At 39.8% G+C, this 22,048-nt stretch overlaps 1 protein-coding gene and 1 pseudogene across 13 annotated transcripts in view; both read right to left on the bottom strand.

Annotated features, from left to right (window-relative positions):
- The window catches only part of ODAD2 (outer dynein arm docking complex subunit 2), a 146,727-nt gene that overhangs the window by 28,248 nt on the left and 96,431 nt on the right, over positions 1-22,048 (bottom strand). The window contains exons 21-22 of one of the 12 annotated variants that reach the window (XR_012067004.1): positions 19,299-19,486; positions 18,501-19,196 (exon numbers count right to left, since the gene is read on the bottom strand). The exons of 9 other annotated variants lie outside the window; for them this stretch is intronic. Coding sequence is in view for 2 of the 3 variants with exons in the window: in XM_072954882.1 (XP_072810983.1) it covers positions 19,143-19,196 (54 nt within the window). In the remaining variant the exon portion in view is untranslated. Of the gene's footprint in view, positions 1-10,335; positions 10,831-18,500; positions 19,197-19,298; positions 19,487-22,048 lie in introns of those variants that run through there. 2 more of the 12 variants (XM_072954884.1, XM_072954882.1) reach the window with 2 other exon arrangements.
- LOC102543902 (POU domain, class 5, transcription factor 1 pseudogene) lies at positions 8,907-9,953 on the bottom strand (annotated as a pseudogene). Its single transcript, XR_338286.4, has one exon. The product of XR_338286.4 is annotated as a POU domain, class 5, transcription factor 1 pseudogene (transcript).

The following is a 22,048-nucleotide window of genomic DNA, read 5'->3' as shown; positions in this document are numbered from 1 at the left end:
TCCACTCTCTTGTTGAGGGACACTTTGATTGTTTCTATGTTTGGGTGATTATGAATCGTGCTGTTTTAACTATCACAGACAGGTGTTCATGTGTACCTGTGTTTCCGTTTCTCTTGGGTAGATTATCCAGGAGTGGAGGTGCTGGCTCACATGGTAAGTGCACGTGTAACTTTGTGAGAAGCTAGTAGACTCTTTTCCAAGGTGGTTGTATCGGCTTGCGTTCTCATCAGCAGTGTGTGAGGGTTCCAGTTCCTCCACATCTTTGTCAGCACTTGGTGTTGTCAGTCTTTGGCGTTTTAGCCATGCTGATAGGTGTGTGGTGGTTTCTCATGAGGTTTTGATTCCTTTCCCCTGATGGCTGGTGGTGTCGAGCATCTGCATGGGCTTGTTTGCCATCTGTATATCTTTGCTGAAGTGTCTGGATATTTTGTAAATGTTTAATTGAGTTGTTCATCTTCTTTTTATTGAGTTGTAGGAATTCTTTATGTAATTTTAATAATATAAGTCCTTTGTCAGATATGTAAAAAGAAAAAATATATATATATATAATGAGGACTTGCCCCGGTTTTGCAGAAAAAAGTTGGACTCAGTGTTGCTTAAGTCAGGCCCTTGAGTCCCCCTTCCAAGCCCCAAACTGCCCCACTGTGAGGCTTTCCAGGACTTGTACAAGCAAAACTGAGGGCACATTTTGGTGCAAGGAAGGCACATTCTTCCAGATTGATTTCCAGATATATGATAATGTGTTGACAAAAACACATAATTTCGCTTTAAGCGAATCAGCATCCTTGCTGCTCCCCCAGTCATCGTGAGGACACCACATTTCCATCTGCACTGCCCTCTGACCATGCGCCGGCGGCTCTCCCAGACCTGTCTCTGGGTGATCATGCAACACATCTTGGATGAGTGTTTCTGCCCTTCTTTGGCAAAGATGACAGTGTTCAAAGAGGCTTTCATTTTTACATCTCTGCACGCAAATTGGAATGAAAAATATCGGGTCGACATCCTGACAAGTAGTTTCATTGGCAAGTGCCCATCTAAGAAAAAGTACCTTAGACATTTATTTTCACAGAAATTTGATCACATTTCCCCCAATCAGAAAATCACGGTCTAGTGAAAATATTAACATCTGCAGTAGTTCGTGTGCATATTTTAAGTTACTTCTCAGAATAAGCAGAGGTATAAATAATAAGCCCCACGTTGTATAGAGACCCCCTGGAACTGCACGTCAGTTTTCCTTGCTGTAAATGGAGCATTAGGGGTGCTTTTCTGATTTTTTTTTTCCTCCTCTGGCATGCAGACCTTAAACCTGGGTTATAAAGAATGTTAGCTTAAACTTCAGAAATATTTTTCTTAACGTCTACTCACAGGTAAACAAAGACCTAGAGAATGAAGCACTTTTTCCCAAAAGCATATCGCAAACTAGGATATTACAAACAAGTCCTGACTTGTTAACCAGAAGGATAAGCCATTATGTTTGATCGCTCCTGAACCACAGACATCGTTGTTCTGATTCAAATCTGCATACTCTGTAATTAAGTTGATTTTAAACATGTAACTTTTGTTGAGCACCTGTACTTTTAAATTTGTGTCCAAAGACATTTCAAAGGGCAACATCATACACCGTGGCAGTGGGTCAGAAAATACAGAGAACACAGCCCCTGTGAACTGAAGACTTCTGTATTTTTTTTTAATAAAAAAAATACTGATTGATCCTGAAGGAAGTGAAAAAAAGGAGTCTTAGAAGGGAATGTTAATGCATGCATATTTTTGGTACATTAAAGACTCCAACGTGCTAATTCAAGCACTGTTTACTTTTTGTATATAACAGGATTGCTGTCTTCAAGGGAAAAACAGAAGATATTTTCTGAGTGCCAAAAACTACTTATTCATGAAGTCTGAAATACCATTATTATTATTACTATTAATTCTTACGTCTAGCATCTGTGAATAGCTTCTTATACGAGAAAACCATTTTGGGTCAGCTGGAGGCCAAAAGTAATGAGCTGGCCTCCTGCCTTTGTGTATTGAGTCCAGTAGCTGCCAATTAATAGAACTGATTTTTTTTCTTGTTTTTGTTCCTGGGATAAATATCAGAAAATGAAAACAAACAGTTGTTGGTGCTCTTCATAAACCTCCAATGGAAAGAATGTATTTCTCACAAGTTTAAAGACTGACAGCGCCGTGAGTAACCAAACAATTACGAGAAGCCGCCCGGTGTATTTCTGTGGTTTTGCAAAGGGGCCAAGTCGGAAGGAAAAGACATTCCCGGCATTTTCTGAAGCTAGATGAATACAGAGAAGAAATACAGATGAAACATGGAACTGCTCTCCAGAACGCCTGCCAGATTCCTCGACTTTTTGGCAGACTGATTGAATTTGGCAAATGTAGCCAGTAGCAATCTTTTCCATTAAAAGGAGCAGCATATACTTTATTTTACCATACTGTTTGTGCATTTTTGACCCTCCCAAACTGACTCTCTTTTTTTAGAAAGTGATTCTTTCTGCAGAGTTGGCTGCAATTTCCTTTATTTGAAACGGATCATTTATCACCAGAAAAGCTTCAGGGCACAGCTACTGTTGAAGGCTCCAACAGATCTACAGCTCGGCAGGAAAAGTGACTTTTTCTGAGACCAAAAGCTTCTTTAATGTGTGCCAACAGTGTCTTATGCCAATCTATCACCTTGATAGCCAGACCTGTTTAAATTTGATGGGTCCTGGACCATACACTTTAGACAAGATAAGTTACCCAGTGCGTCATTTTCTTTTTGTGTGTGTGATCAGAAAAACTGTAATGCAGCCGATGTTCCTAATTTTGGTAACACGATTAAGTTAAGGAGAAGAACTCTCCAGCCCTGAATCTAAATTTCATGGACTCCAATACTCTTTAACCCTAATTTTTTTTCTCATCCGGCAGTGATTTTATTGTAAACTTACTAGGATGTGTAAGAAACAATCTCTAAAAATATGATGTTCAAGAACAGATATCAAGGCCATGGTTTCTGGCTTCACCCAACTCAGGAAGGGAGGCTCACACCTGAGAGGTCTTAGATGCAACTTGGATGGAAATGACTTTTTGTTTTTACCTTTCATTGGTTTCCACAAAACTAAAGAAAAATTTAAAAATTAGAGCGTTCACCTGTTGCTATGAAGTTTTTGAATGCAACACAATGGGCAGATTTGGGGTTGTTAAAAAGCCAAAAATTCAAGCAGCCTTTGTACAGCTGACAGTGATTTGGGTATATTATTGTTCTGATGTTATTTGCCATCTAGAACACTCTTTCTTAATCATTAAGTAGCAGCTAATTTAAAGTAAGGGAAAAACATTAGCTTGGTATGAGTGCCAGATAAACCCTGTGGTTTCAATTTAAAGTTTGGAGCCAAGAGTGACAGATATAAAAATAAGAATCTATAATGTGCCAAGTTTAAAATCCCAAAATCAACATGTGAATGCTTCACAGGTTTATATGTGCATAAAATGAAGACTGTTTTGCATAGATTTTTAAATGGTGAAGAAGTGTCTTAAACTTAGGTTGACAGTATAATAATTTAATCACAAAGTATTTGACAAAAAAAGAGCCAGAAGTTACTGTTTAAATTTCAGAATGCTAAATCCATACCAGCAGTTGGCAATAGCTAGGTCTGGAATATTTTCAATAAAAATTATAAATAATTACCTCTCACATTTTATAATTTACATCCCTTTAACTCACAAAGCTTGCCTTATGAAAGAGTCCTTTAATAAAAATAAATAATAAACAGAGCTGGCCAAAGCTGTTAGCAGGAATTTATAATTTTAACAAACAAGGCACAACATTTTAAAAGTGTGGGGTGAAGTGGCCTCTGTACATCTTTGAAAGACTTGCAATGATAATGTCATAACAACGGTATATGTAACTCTAAAACACTGCCAATAACAGCATGATAATAAAAGACAGTGAGTGTCAGTTGACCTAACAATTTCTCATGTTGGTTGGTCCAGAACTCTAAATCATGGCTTGTCACATGAGTATGCACCTTTACAAGTATCTTCCCAGCTCACCAGGAATGCTTCTAACTGTCCTTGTCCCTCACCCCCAGCGGCAGCCTTGGGAGCCATTTTTAAGACACCACACTGCTTTCTTGTCCACAGTTGACTGGCCTAAGGATGAGTACTTTTCCCAAACTGGGCCAATCAGATTCCCTTCCCTGAGATGTTTGAATTGAAAGTGAAAATAATATGTGACCTCCCTGGGTGACCGGAGAGTAAACCTCACGGCAACAATGGAGACAAATGTGGAGAAACGGAGCCGAATCTGAGAAAGAATAAAATGAAACAGACATAGAAAGGAGGAGAGAGAGCAGATGAAAGAAAAGATGCTAAAAAAAAAAATGCCAGGGGCCTTTCTCCAACATCTTCTGAGGGCTCTGCTTTCTGGCTCGTGAGATCTGTCCAACGTCCATGTATCCTGTTTGGTGCCTCAGCTTCTTCAAGTTGTTTGTGCTGTTTGCAATTCATCAAATCCTGATGGATCCTGCATTGTATCTGCGGGGCACTGGGCACATCACTGAGACTATTGGACCGAAGCTTCCTCATCTTTAAAATGGGGACAGTAAAGCCTACATCCCAAGGTGACTGTGAATACAGTGAGAGAAGGAATAAAGCACCCAGCCCAGTGGCAAACGCTCGGTAACCGGCTGCTTTTTGAAGAAGAGATTATCCTATAGTATGTATTTTACAAAACACATACAACTATTTATATTAACCAATTATTAGTCTAAGAAAAGCACTGTAGTCTCTTATTATTGAGCCTAATAGTCTAATATTTGCTAACTATTCTTTTAACAGGTAACTCCAAATTATTTGGTGAAATTTAAGATGAGAATGGGCATGCCAGCACTATGATCATGACTATGGCTGTTTCCCTCTTTCTAGCAGGGGAAGATGTTTGTGAATGGATCCCTAGTTCTTCCTATTCCCTTAGTTTCTCATCCAATCTGCAGCGAAGCCCTGTCCGGGCCGCCATGCTCTCATGCACTGACCAGCTCACCAGCGCTAGCGGGCTCTTTGCTTCCACTCTCTGGCCAGCTCCCAGCATGCCTCCAAGAGAGGTCTTCTAGAGCCACAAATGGGAGTCATGTCACTGTTCTCATGACATGTTTTTGATGGCTTCTCAGTACACCAGAATAAAATCCCAATTCTTTCTCTGGCCTGGCAGTCCCCATGCCATGCAGCCCCCATCCAGCTCTCCTGACACATCTGTGTCACTCTCCATCCCCTCTCGCAGCCTCAGCTGCCCTGCTCTTCTCACAGGTCCTCAGAATCTCTACGCACATCCCAGCTTGTGCCCTCTGCACATACTTTCTGTCTGTAAATCCTTCTCTCTTCATTCTGTGTGTCTTGCTGAGCTGCACCTGCTCCAAGATGCTTTCTATGACTTCCTGGTCTAAAGTAGGTTATCCCTCTGTGACTCTCCACGCAGCCCAGTTTGTTTCCTTCATAGCATTCGGCAAACTGGTAATTATTTTGTCCATGTACTTGTTTTCGACAAGATCCTTCTAATAGTGCCTAAAAGGAGTATGAAACTCTTGGTGTTACCCTCTCCTCCTGAATTCTGGGATTGGTGAGAAGAAGGCCAGGTCCTGCCTGTGTGCAGAATCTGTATACCCTACCTTTATTCTATTTCTGTGAAAAAGGAGTACCCTTTCGAAGGGGGAGTCATTTCCTGGACTAGCGCTAAGCATACGTGGTCATTCCTGACTACACTTTTTAAGAGGTTTTGCCTCCAATTAGCAATGCATATTTTCCTCTGATTTCAATAAATTAATAACCAATATATCAGGATGAAGTAGGATGGAATCACCTCTTTTTGCAAATAGTTATCAGTCTTCTACCATTTGAAGCAGTAATTTATTAAGAGGGGAATTCAAATGCATAAGAAATTATCTTTTAAAAGATTCTATAAAAACCTGGCCCATTTCCAGATTAACTTCAGGTAGAAACCAAAAAATAATTTCTCACAGTAAAATCTTTAAATAAATTTAAATGATAAACTGAAAGGGAAAGTCAGATAATTGATTAAAATTCTGAATAAAAATATTTTTCCAAGTTTTACATTTGAACTTCCATCTGGCATGATGTCAGTGGAGTAAAAGTACATAACTTGATTTAACAATTACTAAAATCAATCATATATGTACCCTTTGAGCTAGCATTTCTCCTCAGCATACACCCAATCAGTGCTTATGTCCACCAAAAAATCACGTCAGGAATGCTCACAGAAGCACCAGTTGTAATAGACCCCATTCTAATAGGTCCAGGATTCTAAAAAAAAGTTTCATGTTCAAATTGCCCATTCACAAATTTTTCAGGAGCTGGATAAATACTATATAATTTGTGACCAATGTCTGAAATGATATGTAAAATAACATATTCCCTAGAATAAGCTAGAAATTGGCATGGAAAATAAATTAGGAAACCGTATCTGGAATAAATTAGAAACTGGTGTCATCATTTAACAAAAAATAGGCTGAAGCCACTTGTGGAGTATAAAGTCTTAAAAATAAAATAGAAACAGCCTATCTGCACATGAAAATCCTGAGGGTTAGGAAGAGATTCAGCTGAATGAATAATAATAGTAATTTGTCTCCTTGGAAACAGTTGTGGAGAATGAATACAATTATATACATTTGTAGCAGATAAGCACAATTATAGTGGATGCTGTGGTGTGCTACACAGTTTAACGGAGCGGAAGAGTAACTGGCTGATGGAAAGTGATTTTTTATATTTATGATCACCTGAAAAGTAACTATAAAATTTAGCATCTACACTTAATGAATTAATTAAGCATACACGTAGTATGAACTAGTTCTTCAAATTCCAGGATATTAGGACAAAAGGGTGTCCTCTCCACTATGAAGTCAGCAACGTTAGGGAAAATAAAAGATTACTTTATACTGAGGGTGGAAGACTTAAGGATTTTCTTGGTTAACGGCAGCTTGGAATAAATATATGAAATACCTAAGAAGAACTTAGAAAAGTTACGGTGACCACATGTTCTGATCTCAAATCAGGAATTTTAGCAATTCATATAAAAAGTTTTATAAGGGTATAAAAATTACATCTAAGTCAACTTTGTAGAAAATGTTAAAACTGTATCAAATTTGAATAGCTAATAAAGGCAGTCATGGAAGAAATCGTTCAGAATTGTTTGATTCTTTTTTCTAAGTTTGCGTCAGAGCGTGTGCCTTCCCGAGCTTCTCAACCTTTACTGTGGGTATGAATCATCTGGGGATCTTGTTACAATTCAGGTGCTGATCCAGCAGGGGTGACAGAGGGTCTGAGGTTGTGCATTTCTCACAAGCACCCCTGTGCTGCCCAGGGTCTGGGACCTCACTTTGAATAGCAAGTCCTTAGCCCTCCAGGTGAGGGCAAGGAAGGGCCCCAGACACATCACCTCCTGGCCACAAGCAGTTTTTTCCATCAACAAACATTGCATGTTTTTCTGCTGACAGGAAGAAGGGTCAAGAAGCACTCTTCTAGGGGACAATCTTGCAACATATACTTTGATATCCTTTCAAGAGCAATTAAATTAATTGCATTGGCCAGGGGTTGGCATTCTGGGTCAGATCTTATATTCTTGTTTTCAAAGCTTCCGGCTTTGAAGATAGTATTGTGAAGTAGGTAACACACAAATTCGGTCTTCTTTCAGCTAGAGGAAATTATGTTTTTAGAGGATTAGCAGAAAGTCCTCCTCCTTGTCTTGTCTCTGAGACTGTCTGCACGCCTGCAGGGGGGCTGCAGAGTGGAGCACCACCAATGCCTGCTGGTGCTAACTGCACGCAGACCAGAGCCACACTCTCCCTGCTCAGCATGCCATCACTCACTGGAGCATTCTGAGTGTGCAGTCTTTTTTGGGTGGATTCAGCTTTCTGTGCAGTACAGCCATCATCTCTAGGGTTCTCTAATCTTTTCCTTTGAAGAGGCTGACTTTGGAGCATCAGGGGGTGACAGATGTCAGTGATGGTCTGGCACTCTTGCCATGGAAACTCTGGTGGCTCAGTGGTTCTCAAACTTCTGTGTGCTTCCCCCTCACTTAGGAGCTTGGTTCAAATACAGTTTCCTGGGTTATTACCCATGGAGACTCTGTGTCAGTCGATTTAGGTTATGGCCCAGCAACCTCCGTATTTTTAAACAAGCCCCATATTCCTTCTAGATGGGTGGACTGTGGACCACACTTTGGGAATGCTGCTGTAATGGACCACAGTACATTAATGTGGCCCAGGAATAACTGGGGGGGGGTCCCTAATACCATAATATTGGGTAAGAAGATATGAGAGTTCTGACTCATAAGAAGTCATATGACTTTAAGAAAGGACAGTATTATTCATGATATGCTAAGAGGCCTGAGATTTTTGTCCCAAGTTTCCAGGTTTAACTTCAATTTTCAATTTAATTTCTTTTATTAGGGACTTCCCCTTTTATAATGTCATAATTAATGCTATTTATAGTACCTAGACGTATGCCCCTTGGTGGTGGGAGATGTTTTTAAAAGTAAAAATAATATATATGAAAGGTGATTGTTACAAAGATCTTGGAATTTTGGAATATAGCTCATGTAGACCTAGGAACCTGTTACAGATTAGTGAAAAGGTTCTTTTTTTTTTTTTCCCCATCTACCGGGTCCCAGGCTTCTTTATTTAAGCACAAAGTGATTAGCGATGTGGGGATTAAAATCAAGAGCATCATTGAACTTCACCTTCCCTCCAATCAGTCACCCCAAACGCCCTGCCCCACACCCTTTGTGTTCCCAATTCCTTTCTTAGTGACTGAAGAACTTAATCCCAAAGCCCTGGTACAAAGCCCAGGGTTCTCTCCCTAGCACTCCCCTTCCTCTGCCCTCCACCCCATTCCTGGGAAGGGCAGGCACCTCAGTTTGAATGCATGGGAGAGCCCAGAGTGGTGACAGACACCGAGGGAAAGGCCTCACCCTCAGGGAATGGGACCAGGAAGTACAGTGTGGTGAAGTGAGGGCCCCCGTAGCCCGGGGTACTAAAGTGGGGCCCTGGTGCCAGAGGAAAGGATACTGGTGCCCCTGAGAAAGGCGACCCAGGAGCCTCAAAATCCTCTTGTTGCGAATAGTCACTGCTTGATCGTTTGCCCTTCTGGCGACGGTTGCAGAAGCACACTCGGACCACATCCTTCTCAAGCCCGAGCTGCTGGGCGATGTGGCTGATCTGCTGCAGGGTGGGTTTGGGGCACTGCAGGAGCATGCTCAGCAGGTTGCCTCTCACTCGGTTCTCGATACTCGTTGGCTTTCTCTCCCGGGCCCGCACGAGGGTCTCTGCTTTGCGTACCTCCTGTAGATTCTCGTCGTTGTCGGCTTCCTCCACCCACCTCTGCAGCAAGGGCCGCAGCTTGCACACGTTCTTGAAACTGAGCTGCAGAGCCTCAAAACGGCAGGTGGTCATTTGGCTGAACACTTTCCCAAAGAGAGCCCCTAGGGTGAGCCCCACATCGGCCTGGTGTATCCCAGGGTGATCCTCTTCTGCTTCAGAAGCTTGGCAAATTGTGCCAGGTCTTTCTGAAGAGCTCTGATGTCCTGGGACTCCTCAGGGCTTGGCGCCTGCTTCTCCTTGTCCAGCTTCCCGGCGCCAGCCGGGGCGGCGCAGGGCTCAGGGAGGCCCCCTCAGAGCTGCCCTCCACCCCGGCTCCCACCGTGGCCTCGGGCTGAGGGAGCTCCAGGCCGCCTTGGGGCACCAGCCCCACACCGACCTGAGGTCCACAGTAGGCCATCCCTCCGCAGAAGTCACAGGGTGGGGGTCACGGGGGAAGCCCCCACACCTCGGCCCCCGGCACAACCCCGGCCCGATTCCTGACCCACCGGGAGACCCTTGGAAGCTCAGCCAGGTCCAAGGATCAACCCAGCCTGGCTCTGGCCCTCCTGGCCCATCGCCTCCACTGCCCGGCAGTGGCGAGAAGGCGAAGTCCAAAGCCAGATGTCCTGCCATGGGGAAGGAAGGGGTCCCAAGCTGGGGCCTAGTAAAAAGAGGGCTCTCCAAGGGACTGCTCAACCCCTCTCTCCCTCCCCAATCCCACCCACTAGCCTTGACCTCTCGTGAAAAGGTTTCAATGAAGCCCAAAGCTCATGTATTTGGGAATTTTAGTTTCAATTTTCTTAATTCTAAAAAATGTCAAGTATACACACACACACACACACACACACACACAGCATAAAATACCACTCATATTAACTAAATCAGCCAGTATTAACTAATACATCATTACTTTTGGAAAAAATAGCTACCTATATTAAAGTCTAGGTAAAGATGAGAAATATAATTTTTTTAAAGCACAAAATCATCTGGTTTTATCTTTATATACTATAACTCTTTCTAGTAATAATATTTAATTGGGATACATTAAGAATATGCAAATGCTGCAAGGGCAGCAAGAGAGGCTGGAAACCATGAAGACTCAGGAGAAAAATACAGCATTTGGGACGTAAGTGAGGAGAGAGTGTGAAGGCTGTGACAGGCGAACAGGCACCAGCCCACCGTAAAACAGGCATGTCCGCTGCCACGTCCCACTCCTTTTGTGCCTTCCCACACAGCTGCTCTGCCTCGTAACGCAGTTCCCCGACCACACTTAGTCCTTCACACCAGCCCTGAGCACCGGCGCCCACTCCCAGGACACTGCAGCCTGTCCTCACCGGGCCATTAAGAGAACAGAGTCTGGAGCCAGATTTCTTGAGTCCTTTCCTTAGGACCTGGGTGATCTGGGGCAAGTCACATAACCTCTGTGGGACTCCCTTTCTTGATCTGTAAAATGGAGACGATGGCCGTTCCCATCTCACTGGATAATGGAGAAGATGGAAGGAGAGAATATATGTAAGTGCGCTTTTAGGGAAAACAGAATCAGCACATCGGAAGCTGAATAAATGGAAATGATACTACTTTCCTTACTATTGAGCACCTTTGCTACACTTAAACGCAGCTCCCTTTTTCTCCTTTTCTCACCTTTAGCTTTCAAGAAGGGTTGGGAAATTTATTTTGCTGCAGTTGGGGTGGTGGTGACCTAAGAGGCGAGGTGTATTCATTATAGTGAAGCAGAGCTGGCATGGATGAAAGAGACACCAGTCTATTATCTCAGACCCTCTTAGGCACATGCAATTTCTCCCAAGGGCTCCCCGAATATTTTGGAAGACAAGTGATCACCTCAAGGGGAAAGGCGTGGCCTGGAGCTCTCCAGGGAAAACTCAGACCAAGATAAGTGCTTTAAAAAGTCATTCTGATACCAGATTTTTATCTGCATGTAATTTGTCAGAACACAGAGAATTAAGATTAGCATCCTTAATTCCTCCTGGAGAGGTTATAATTTTGTAAACCTTTCTATCAAAGAAAAGCAAATTGCTAAACAGATAGATGTGAAAAGGAAGGTTCCTATTAGATTTTATAAATAGAACAATTAAAGGGCGGCATGGCCTAGTGCAGTAAGTTTTGATTCTTTTTAAAGCAGCCAAAAGCTTTTTTGAAGCACATCTCATGCCCCATTTCAATATACAAAATGGGAAAATGAGCTGCTGTAATTGAGGTAGGTGACTACTCCCTGCCTGGCCCCCCATCCCAGGGCCTGAGTACCAGGCACTGATCTCCCCTGGGAGAACCCTAAGGGTCTCTGAGACACAGTTTGAAATTCACTCATCTACTGGAAACAGCACAAAACTAGACATCACAGTCATAAATCATGTTACGCCCTGTGTTGACTGTGTGGTTTTAGGGACTTCGCTTACCTGGGCCTTAGTTTCCTCACCTACAAAACATGTGTTTAAAAAGCAGCTAACTCACCTCTACCAACTATCACCTTCCGTGAGTGTGTTATATAAGAGAAAATCTAAAAGGAGAATGAGAGTTCTGCTTCACACCAAGATAGGGCAACAGGGACTGGATTTACCTTCCTGTCTCACGTAATTTGAAAATGGGGGGAAAAAACACAAAAACAAAACCCAGTGGCTTTCCAGTGACTGGACATCAGACAATAAAGCACAGTGATCTCTGACAGAAGGGAAACATAAAGTGGTTAGCCCTGTGGTTGTCTCAGCCTACTGCCTGGAGAACTTACTGCTGAAAGTCTGCTGTCTGGAGAGTTTACAGATTGCAGTGCAGGGAGAGAACCCACACAAAGCTGGGTGTCTCCCTGAGCTGGGAGATAAGAGCTGGGAGTCTGGGGAACCACAAGGACCAGAGTCTTCAGGGAAAATTCCTGGGGAGGAGGGAGTTTAACACACAACTCTGGGGCTCTGTAGCAGGTGTCCCCCAAGTCTTCAGTGCAGTACTCACCATCACCTGTGTGCAAGGAAATGACTTGAGGAAGGAAAAGGGCCACCGGGAAGATCAGATGGACAGTCTCTGAAGTCCACAGCCAGTGAGAAGTAGTGCCCAGTCCCACCCTCAGGGTGGAAGACATCATAATTTATGAGGTGTCAGGTAGAGCAACCAGAAGGCTCTTGCTTCAATAGTGGGGAAGAACTAGCACTTCTCTGGTTTTCCTAACAAAGCATAAAAGCAAGAACTGAATGGATCAACTTGTTTCAGAGTAACATAACTCCATCCCAGAGCAAACCTCAAGAATATTTATAGGAATACAAAAAAAGAAAAAAGAAAAAAGATATCCAACACCCAACACATTAAAATTCACTGTCTGACATCCAGTGACCCATGATAAAAAGAAAAGTCAATCAACTGATAGCAACCCAGAAATGATACTGGACCTGGATTTCATACATACAGGAAGTCAGAAGGAAGACTCAACATGTTATGTAGAGACATGAGTGATACACAGAAAGACCCAAATTGAATTTTGAGAGGGGAAAATTATAGTATCAGAAATGTAAGACACATTGGATGGAAATAAATACAAATTAAACATTGCAAAAGAAAAAGATTACCGAACTTAAGGACACAGAAATAGAAATATCCCAAATTAAAACACAGAGAAGGAAAAAAGAATAAAAAAATTAACAGCACCTTAGGGAGCAGTGGTAAATTTCAAGTAGCCAAATACAGGTGAAATGGAGTTTCCAGAGGACAGTAGAAAGAGAATGTGAGAAGGAACGTGAAGAAATAAAGCCTTGAAAATTTCCAAATTTGATGGCGCCTATAAGCCCACAGATCCAAGAAGCTCAACAAACTTCAAGCACAAGAAACATGAAGAAAACAACAGCAAGACACATTATAATCAACTTGCTCAAAATCAGTGAACATAATAAAATTTAGAAGTCAGAGAAAAAAGACATACGACATACAGATGAACCAACAGAAGGAAGATAGCAGATTTCTTCTCAGAAACAACGGAAGTGAGAATAAAATGGAGCAACATGTTTAAAGTTCGGAAAGGAAAAAAAGTCAGTGTGAAATTCTACACCTAGCAAAATATCTTTCAAAAACAAAGACAAAATAAAGTGTTTTTTAGACATACAAAAGCTGACAGAATTTATCATCAACAGAACGTACTACAAGAAATGCTAAAAGTCCTTTGGGCAGAAAGAACATAACACCAGATGAAAACCTGCACTACAGAAAGGAATAAATAGTACTTTTTCCTGTTGATTTAAATCTCTGTCGAAGGTAATTATTAACAGCCCAAAACAAAAGCAATGTATTGTGCATTTTGTATTATATGTAGGTGTCAAGTGCACGGCAACAGTAGCACAAAAGCTGGGAGGACAGAAATGGAAGTATGTTGTATGATTCTCAAACTATATGTTTGTATGTATACTGTAACTTGAAGGTACACTACTGTGCTGAATTAAATGTGTATACTGTAAAGTCTAAACCAATCAATAAAGTAACAGCAATGAATCACAACTATAATAAGGTAACAAACAGACTAAACTAGAATAATAAAAAAAATTAATTAACCCAAGAGAAGACAGAAAATGAAAAGAAAGAGTAGATGGGAAAAATAGAAAGCAAGTAAGATGATATGTTTAAAGCCAATCATGTCAATAGCACATTAAACATAAATAGCTTAAAACCCCCCACAATTCCCCCCAAAAGGTAGAGACTGTGATTTGAATAAAAAAGCAAGCCTCAACCATATGCTGCCTGTAAGTAGCCACTTTAAATAAAGATACACAAATAGGTAAGTGGATAGAAAAAGCTAAAGAATTTAGCATGCTAATACTAACCTAAAAAAAAAAAAGCAGTAGTATTTATATTAGTAGCAGAAAAGGTGTATTTCAAAACAAAGAATATGACCAGGGATAAAAATCATTTCATAGTGATAAAGGAGTCATTAAGAGGACATACGATTCCTAAATATTTATGTACCTAATAAGAGAGCTTAGAAATACACAAAGGAAAAAAAAACTGATAGAACTGCAAGGAGAAATTGGCAAATCCACAATAATTGATAGAACAAACCATCATAAAATCAGTAAAGATGGAGAATACTTGAACAATAATATTAACCAACTTGACCTTATTAAATTTTATAGGGCACTTTACCCCAACCACATTAGAATATTCATTTTTTTCAAGTGTACTTGGAACACTAACAAGATAAACCATATTCTGGGCCATAGAACAAGTCTCAAATGTTTTAAAAATATTCAAGTAATACAATGTGTATTCTCTGACTACAGTGGAATTCAATTATAAATCAGTAACAGAAAGGCCACTGGAAAATCCTCAAATATTTGGAAACTAAATATCACACATCTAATAATCCATGGGTCAAAGAGGAATCAAAAGGGAAATTAGAATGTATTTTTAACTGAATAAAAATGAAAACAACTTTTTAAAATTTCTGGGATGCAGTATTAGAGGAGAATTTGTACAACTAAGCATATTTACTAGAAAATAATAAAGATGTCCAAATCAGTTACCTTAGTTTCCACTTTAAGAAACTAGACAAGAGAAATGAAACCCCAAAGTAATTAAAAGATAGGAGATAATAAATATCACAAAGAAAATCAATGAAATAAAATCGGTTGTTTGAGAAGATCAGTAAAATTGATAGAGGTCTAGCCAGATCAGGATAGAAAAGAAGACAAAAATTACCAATATCAGGAGAGAAAAAGATACCATAACTACAGATTCTATGTCTATTAAAAGGATAAGGAGGTGGGAGGTTATAGCTCAAGTGGTAGAGCTGCATACTTAGCATGCAGGAGGTCCTGGGTTCAGTCCTCAGTACATCCTCCAAAAATAAATAAATAAACCTAATTACCCACCCCCCAAATGTTAAAAGGATAAGGGAATATTTTAAACAACTTTAGAACAATACATTCACAATTTAGATGAAATGAACTAATTCTTGAAAGACACAAGATATGAGTTCACTCAAGAAGAAATCAATAACCTGAACAGCCCTATGTTGATTAAAGAAATTGGATTTGTAATTTTAAAACTTACAAAAATGAAAACTTTAGGTCCAGATGACTTCACTTGTGAATTCTACCAGACATTAAGGAAGAAATAATACCAGGGCTATAAAACCCTTCAGGAAAATTGAATAGGAAGGAATATTTCCCAAATTACTCCTTGGAGGCAGCATTACCCTGATAGCAAAACAGAGAAAGACATGATAAGAAAATAATACTGTAAGAATGAATATAGAGTCAAAACTCTAAGCAACATTTCAGCAAATTAAGTTCAACAATGTATGAAAAGGGTAAGACATCATGACAGAGTGGGTTTGTCTCAAGAATGCTGAGTTGGTTTAACATTTGAAAACTAATGTAATTCTCCATAACAACAAACTAAAAAAGAAAAACCATAAGATGACATCAATAGATATAGAAAAAGCAGTTGACAAAACCAGCATCTGTTCTTGATAAAAAATTCTCATCAAAGAAGTAACAGAAGAGAACTTCCCTAACCTGATAAAGGTTATCCAAGAAAGACCTACAGCTAGCATTAAACCTAATGGTGAAAGACTGAGTGCATTATCCCAAGACAAAGAATCAGACTAAGACCTCTGCTCTTGCGGCTTCTCTCCAACACTGTACAGAGTTTCTGGCCAATGAAAACAGGCAAGGCATCCAGGTTGGAAAGAAGGTAAAGTCTTTATCTGTAGATGACATGACTGTTTATGTGAGAAGTTGGCAAGCCACAATCTGTTTTTGTATGGCTTACAGAATGAAGAATGGCTTCTGCATTTTTGTATGGTTTTAAGTAATAATAACAACAACAACTACTACATCCTACAGCAACAATAAAAGAAAGAAGGACCTCAGCAGAGACTATATGCCATCCATAAAGCCTAAATATTTAGCATCTGGCCCTTTAGAGAAAAAGTGTGGCTACCCTTGGACTATGTAGAAAATCTGACGGGATCTCCAAAAACCTACTAGAATAAATAAATGAGCTTAACAAGGATGCAGGATTTAAGATTAATACACAGAATCAATCATATTTCTATAGAATAGCCATAAACAATCAGAAATCAAAATTTTAAAAGTACTATTTACTGTAGCATTAAAAAACATTGATTACATAGGGCTAAATCTGACAAAAGTTGTGGAAAACCCATGTGATAAGCGCTACAGACTGTAGCTGAGGGATACAAAATATCTAATTAAATGGAAAGATAGTCCCTTTTATGGGTCAGAAGACTCAATATTGTCAGAATATCAATTTTCTCCAAAAAGATCTATAGACCTCATGCCATTCCAGTCAAAATCTCAGGAGGTATTTCCTGTAGAAAATGACAAACTGATTTTAAAGTTCATATGGAAATGTAAAAGAACCAGAATAGCCAGAACAACTCTTAAAAGACAGTAAGGTAGGGAGACTTATACTACCTAACTTTAAGGCTTATTAAAGCTACACTAATTAAGACAGTGTGGTACTGGAATCAATATAGACAGATAGAATAAGGGAACAAAATAGATATGTATTCATTGATTTTTTTCCCCAAAATTGCAAAAGACATTCACTGGAGAAAGGGCAGTCTTTTCAATAAATGACACCCTTATGATCCCCCCAAAATGAACTTCAGTTCATGCCTAGCATCATAAACAGATTTACTCAAAAAGGATCATAGACTCAAATGTAAAACCAAAAGCATAAAACTTCCAAGAGAAAACATGGAAAATCCTTGTGACCATGTGACCCTGTGATCAGATATAACATCAAAAGCACAATCCATTTTTAAAAAAGATTAATTGGATTTCATCAAAGGTTAAGAACATCTACTGCTTAAAAGGCACAGCTAAGAGAATTAAAAAGACTAGCTCCAAACTGGGAGAAAATATTTGCAACTTACACACATGGTGAAGGACTTGTATCGAGAATACATACAGTACTCTCAACGCTCAATAAAAAGGAAACAAACAACTAAATTGAAAAATGGTCAAAAAACTTGAACGCTTTACCAAACACATTATGGAGCTAGAATATAAACACATTAAAAGATGTTCCACATTGTTAGTCATTAGGAGAATTGAAATTGAAGTCATGAGATACCATTTCACACTGATTAGACTAAGTCTCATATAAAATAATGTCTAAAATAAAAAGACTTGACTATACCAAGTGCTGGTGGGGCTGCCCCTGTACACTGCTGGCAGGAATGTAAAATGGAACCACTACTTTAGAAAACAGATTTCGCAATTTATTCAGAAGTTAAACATACCTGTATCGTATGATCCAGCCATCACTCCTAGGTATTTACCCAAGAGGAATGAAAGCACATGCCCACACAAGACTTGTACACGAATACTCATAGCAACTTTATTTGTAATAACCCAAAATTGGAAATAATTCAAAACTCCATTAAAAGTGAAAGGATACATAAACTGTGGTATATCTATTCAATGGAATACTACTCAGGAATAAAAGAATGAACTATTGATACCTGTAAGAGCAGAGATGAATATGAAAATAATTAAGCTGAGCAAAAGAAGCCAAAAAACTGCATACTGTGTAACCCCATTTATGTTAAGTTCTAGAAAATGCTAATCTATAAAAACTAATCTGTACTGATAGAAAGCAGATCAGTGTTTGCCCCAGGACAGAGACAGGCAGGAGAGAGGGTTTACAATGGGGCAGCAGGAAACTTTGGGGGGATCACTTTCTTGATCTGATAATGATTCTGTTTGTGTGTGTGTGTATAGTATACACATATATATGTCAAAACTTACCAAATTGTATACTTTAATTATGTGCATGTGTATGTCAACTATACTTTAATAGAGCTATTACATTTTTAAGTTAAAAAATAAAAATGAAATAAGGAAAACATGTGACATGTATAATATTAAACATGATAACCTAAATTCTAACTTATTGGAACCCTTAAGTAATCATAAATTTCTTTCTAACTTTAAAGGAAAAGTGCAAGTACCATAATAAGAAAAAAGTCAATGGGAAACAAGTCTTTCCATGGCTCTCTATGTGGTATTATATTCACTGACACATAGAAGTCCTACTAAGTAATTTAACTGCATATCGTCAAACAGGCTATTCTCAGCACTCCAGGGAATATCTGAAATGTGAGGAAAGTACTCAACCATAAGGTTATGTAAAGAGTTTTAATTAACAGAAATTATTATAGTTCAATCAAACATGAAGTACACAGACTTATGGACAGTGAGACTGCCTGGGGGAATCTTGGTACCTAAAGCCCACTTACTTGACTCAAAAGCATTAGTGGTGTTTTTCTTTCCCTGCGCCAGGCTTCAAAAACCAAGGGGTGTGTTAGCTTCTGGGTTCATCTTCTGTCACTGTGGGATGCCACTAGGTGTGCCAAGTCTGGGAACAGCCAAGGGGACTCTCTTAGCTCTCCCTAGATTGCCTCCTCTCCCCTCCCTCTGCCACCGCTGGGACTGCTCCAGGTCGTATTGTAGGCAATCTCTTCAATTTCCTGCCTTCCAGAAAGTTGTAGGTAGTTTCTATCTGCCGGCTATAGACGTGTGCAAAAACAAACCGAATGTCACCACGGGGAAGGGAGCTCCGTGTCTCTCACGGTCACACCGTCTCTCTATTTGATCACTTTTCTGTCTTAGGAAAGGGCTTGTCTTGCTCAGTGTTCCTGCACTCCTTCCCCTCTTTCTGTCACTTTCCTCAGTTACAGTTTTGTTGTCATTGACAAATAACTTCGCTGTATCTCCTAGACTTCTCATGGTTTCAATATTGTTGCCAACACTTCTGCTTCCACATTCAGGAGGTTTTGTAATGATACAAGACCCTGGGCTGATACTCAGGGAAGGAGGTCTGTGTGAAATCATAAAGAGAAAAAGGACTGAATCATTCCTATCCCATGGTACTCATCAGAGCAGGGCATTTATCAGATGTTCCCAGAGAGGAGATTCCTACCTGGAGAGGCTCTACCACAAGGATTATTTTCCATCAGAACTGAATCAGGAAGTCCTTGTTGACTGCTTAGCAGCGTTGAAACACAAACCCTCGGAAACCTGTTCTTCCTTTGGCTTCTCGAACTCCTCCTGGTTAACCTGCTGATTCCTGACTTTGCTTTGACAGGTCTTTTTCCTGCTTCACATGCTCTGTGAGTGAAAATGTAGACATTTCCCAGGCTTCTCTAAACTCTCTGCCAAAAGCATCTCTACCCTCGTTCATGGCTTAATACCTCTCCACTAATACTTCCCGAACCTTCCCCTCTCTTCTGTCTCCAGACTTGTGCTGTCCAATAAGAAAACCACTAACCACCTACTGAGAACTTGAAATGTGGCCAGTCCAAATTGAGATGTATCTTAAGTGTAAAAACACACACCAGAGTTTGAAGATTTAGTACCCCCAAAAAGATAATGTAAAATATTAGTATTGTGTATTGGTTATATGTTGAAATAATAATATCATGGATATACTGGGTTAAAGAAAATATATTACTGAAATTAATTTTACCTGTTTCTTTTTTATCTTTTCTTATACTGGAGGGACTAGAAAATGTAATATTAAGTATGTGGCTTGAATTACATTTCTACTGGACAGCACTGCTCTAGACCTAAAATTCAAACTGTATAAATGGAACACGTTAGAAACAGAACTCAGTCTATTCCAGACCCTCAGGCCTGCCGCTTCCCTGTTGCTGTAGGATAAATGTCAGTTGGCATGACACAGATGCATAAAGTCAGCTGCTACTGTTGAGGAAATTGTACAACGAAAGAGCTAACTCTAGAATAAATTACATATAAACAGGGTGACAGGATGCCTCTGGTAATTGTCAAAGAGCCTGTCCACATTGCTCATGGGCAGCTGCTGCAGGAATGTTTGCAGGACTCAGAAATAACACTGTGCAGTCCCTCAGTATCCGAGGGGGACTGATTCCAGGACTCCTACCGATACGAAAATCCATGCATGTTCAAGTCCCTTATATAAAATGATGAAGTATTTATACATAACCTACGTACATCATCCTATGTACTTTATTTTTTAATGTTTTTATTGAGGTATAGTTGATTGACAATATTATGTTAGTTTCAGGTGTGCAACATAGTGATTCACAATTTTTAAAGATTATACTCCATTATAGCTATAATAAAATATTGGCTATATTCCCTGTGTTGTACAATATATCCTTGTAACTTATTTATTTTATACATAATAGTTGGTACCTGTTAAACCCCTACCCATTCCCTGCCCCTCCCCCTTCTCTTTCCCCATGGTAACCACTAGTTTATTCTCTGTATCTGTGTCTGCTTCTTTTTTTGTTACTAGTTTGTTTTATTTTTTAGATTCTACATATAAGTGATAACATACAGTATTGTCTTTCTCTGTCTGACTAATTTCACTAAGCATAATACCTCCTAGTCTATCCACATTGTTGTAAGTGGCAAAATTTCATTCTTTTTTATGGCTGAGTAGTATTCCATTCTACGTAAATACCATATCTTCTTTATCCATTCATCTGCTGATGGACATTTCAGTTGCTTCCAAATCTTGGCAGTTATAAATAATGCTGCTATGAACATTGAAGTGCATGTATCTTTTCAAATTAGTGGTTTTGTTTATTTTTTGGATGTATGGCCAGGAGTGGAATTGCTGGGTCATATGGTAGTTCTATTTTTAGTTTTTTGAGGAATATCCATACTGTTTTCCATAGTGGCTACACCAATTTATATTACCACCAATAGTGTACAAGGGTTTCCTTTTTCTCCACATCCTTGCCAACATTTGTTATTTGTTGTCTTTTTGATTCTTACTTGGACAGGTGTGAGGTGATATCTCATTGTAATTTTGATTTGCATTTCTCTGGTGATTAGTGATGTTGAGCATCTTTTCATTTGCCTACTGGCCATCTGTATGTCTTTAAGTCATCTCTAGATTATTAATAATACCTAATACAACATAAATGCTATGTAAATGGTTGTAAACACAGTGTAAATGATATGTAAATAGTTGCCAGCACACGTGGCAAATTCTAGCTTTGTCTTTTGGAACTTCCTGGAATTTTTTCTGAATATTTTTGATCTATGATTGGTTGACTCTGTGGATGTGGAACCCACAAATACAAAGGGCCAACAGTAAGCATTTGACTAGCAAGGTGGTGTAGCAATTAGGGACAAAAACAGCCAAGGATTTGCCAAAATAGTGGATAAAGTTCATATGCATTTGAAGTCAGACATGTTAGCTACCCGGGTGACACATTCACTGTAGGGACTTTTGCCACCCTGATGTGCCATGTGTTTTCTTGCATTGTCTTGGCTAATGGAATCTTCCTTTTCACCTAGTCTGAGACCTGGCATTATTTTTGACTCGATCCTTTCCTTTCTTCCCCACGTCCAAGCAACTACCAGACCCTGCTGATTCTGCCGACACCTAGGACACCACAGCCACATTTTCTTCCTCAGTCAAGAAAACCAAAGAAGAGAGACACAGGTCCTTATGCTTCCCCCACAGCCTCACAAGGGAGAGCCCACCAGAAGGCCAGCCTCTGTATCATGATGGAGTGGCCTGTAATAAACTTGTAAAATACCATTCTTTACAGGTAGAAATGCCAGGTAGCTGGAAACGCAGGTGGGCGGGACAGAGATGCTCTCAAGATACCTTAGGATGATCTAGGAAAGGGTCTCAAGGGCAAGAAAATCAACTTTCCTTCTTTCTTTTTC

This window comes from Vicugna pacos, chromosome 35 (genome assembly GCF_048564905.1).
Source record: "Vicugna pacos chromosome 35, VicPac4, whole genome shotgun sequence".
Lineage (NCBI taxonomy): Eukaryota > Metazoa > Chordata > Mammalia > Artiodactyla > Camelidae > Vicugna > Vicugna pacos.
This window is presented reverse-complemented; position numbering and strand designations above follow the sequence as displayed.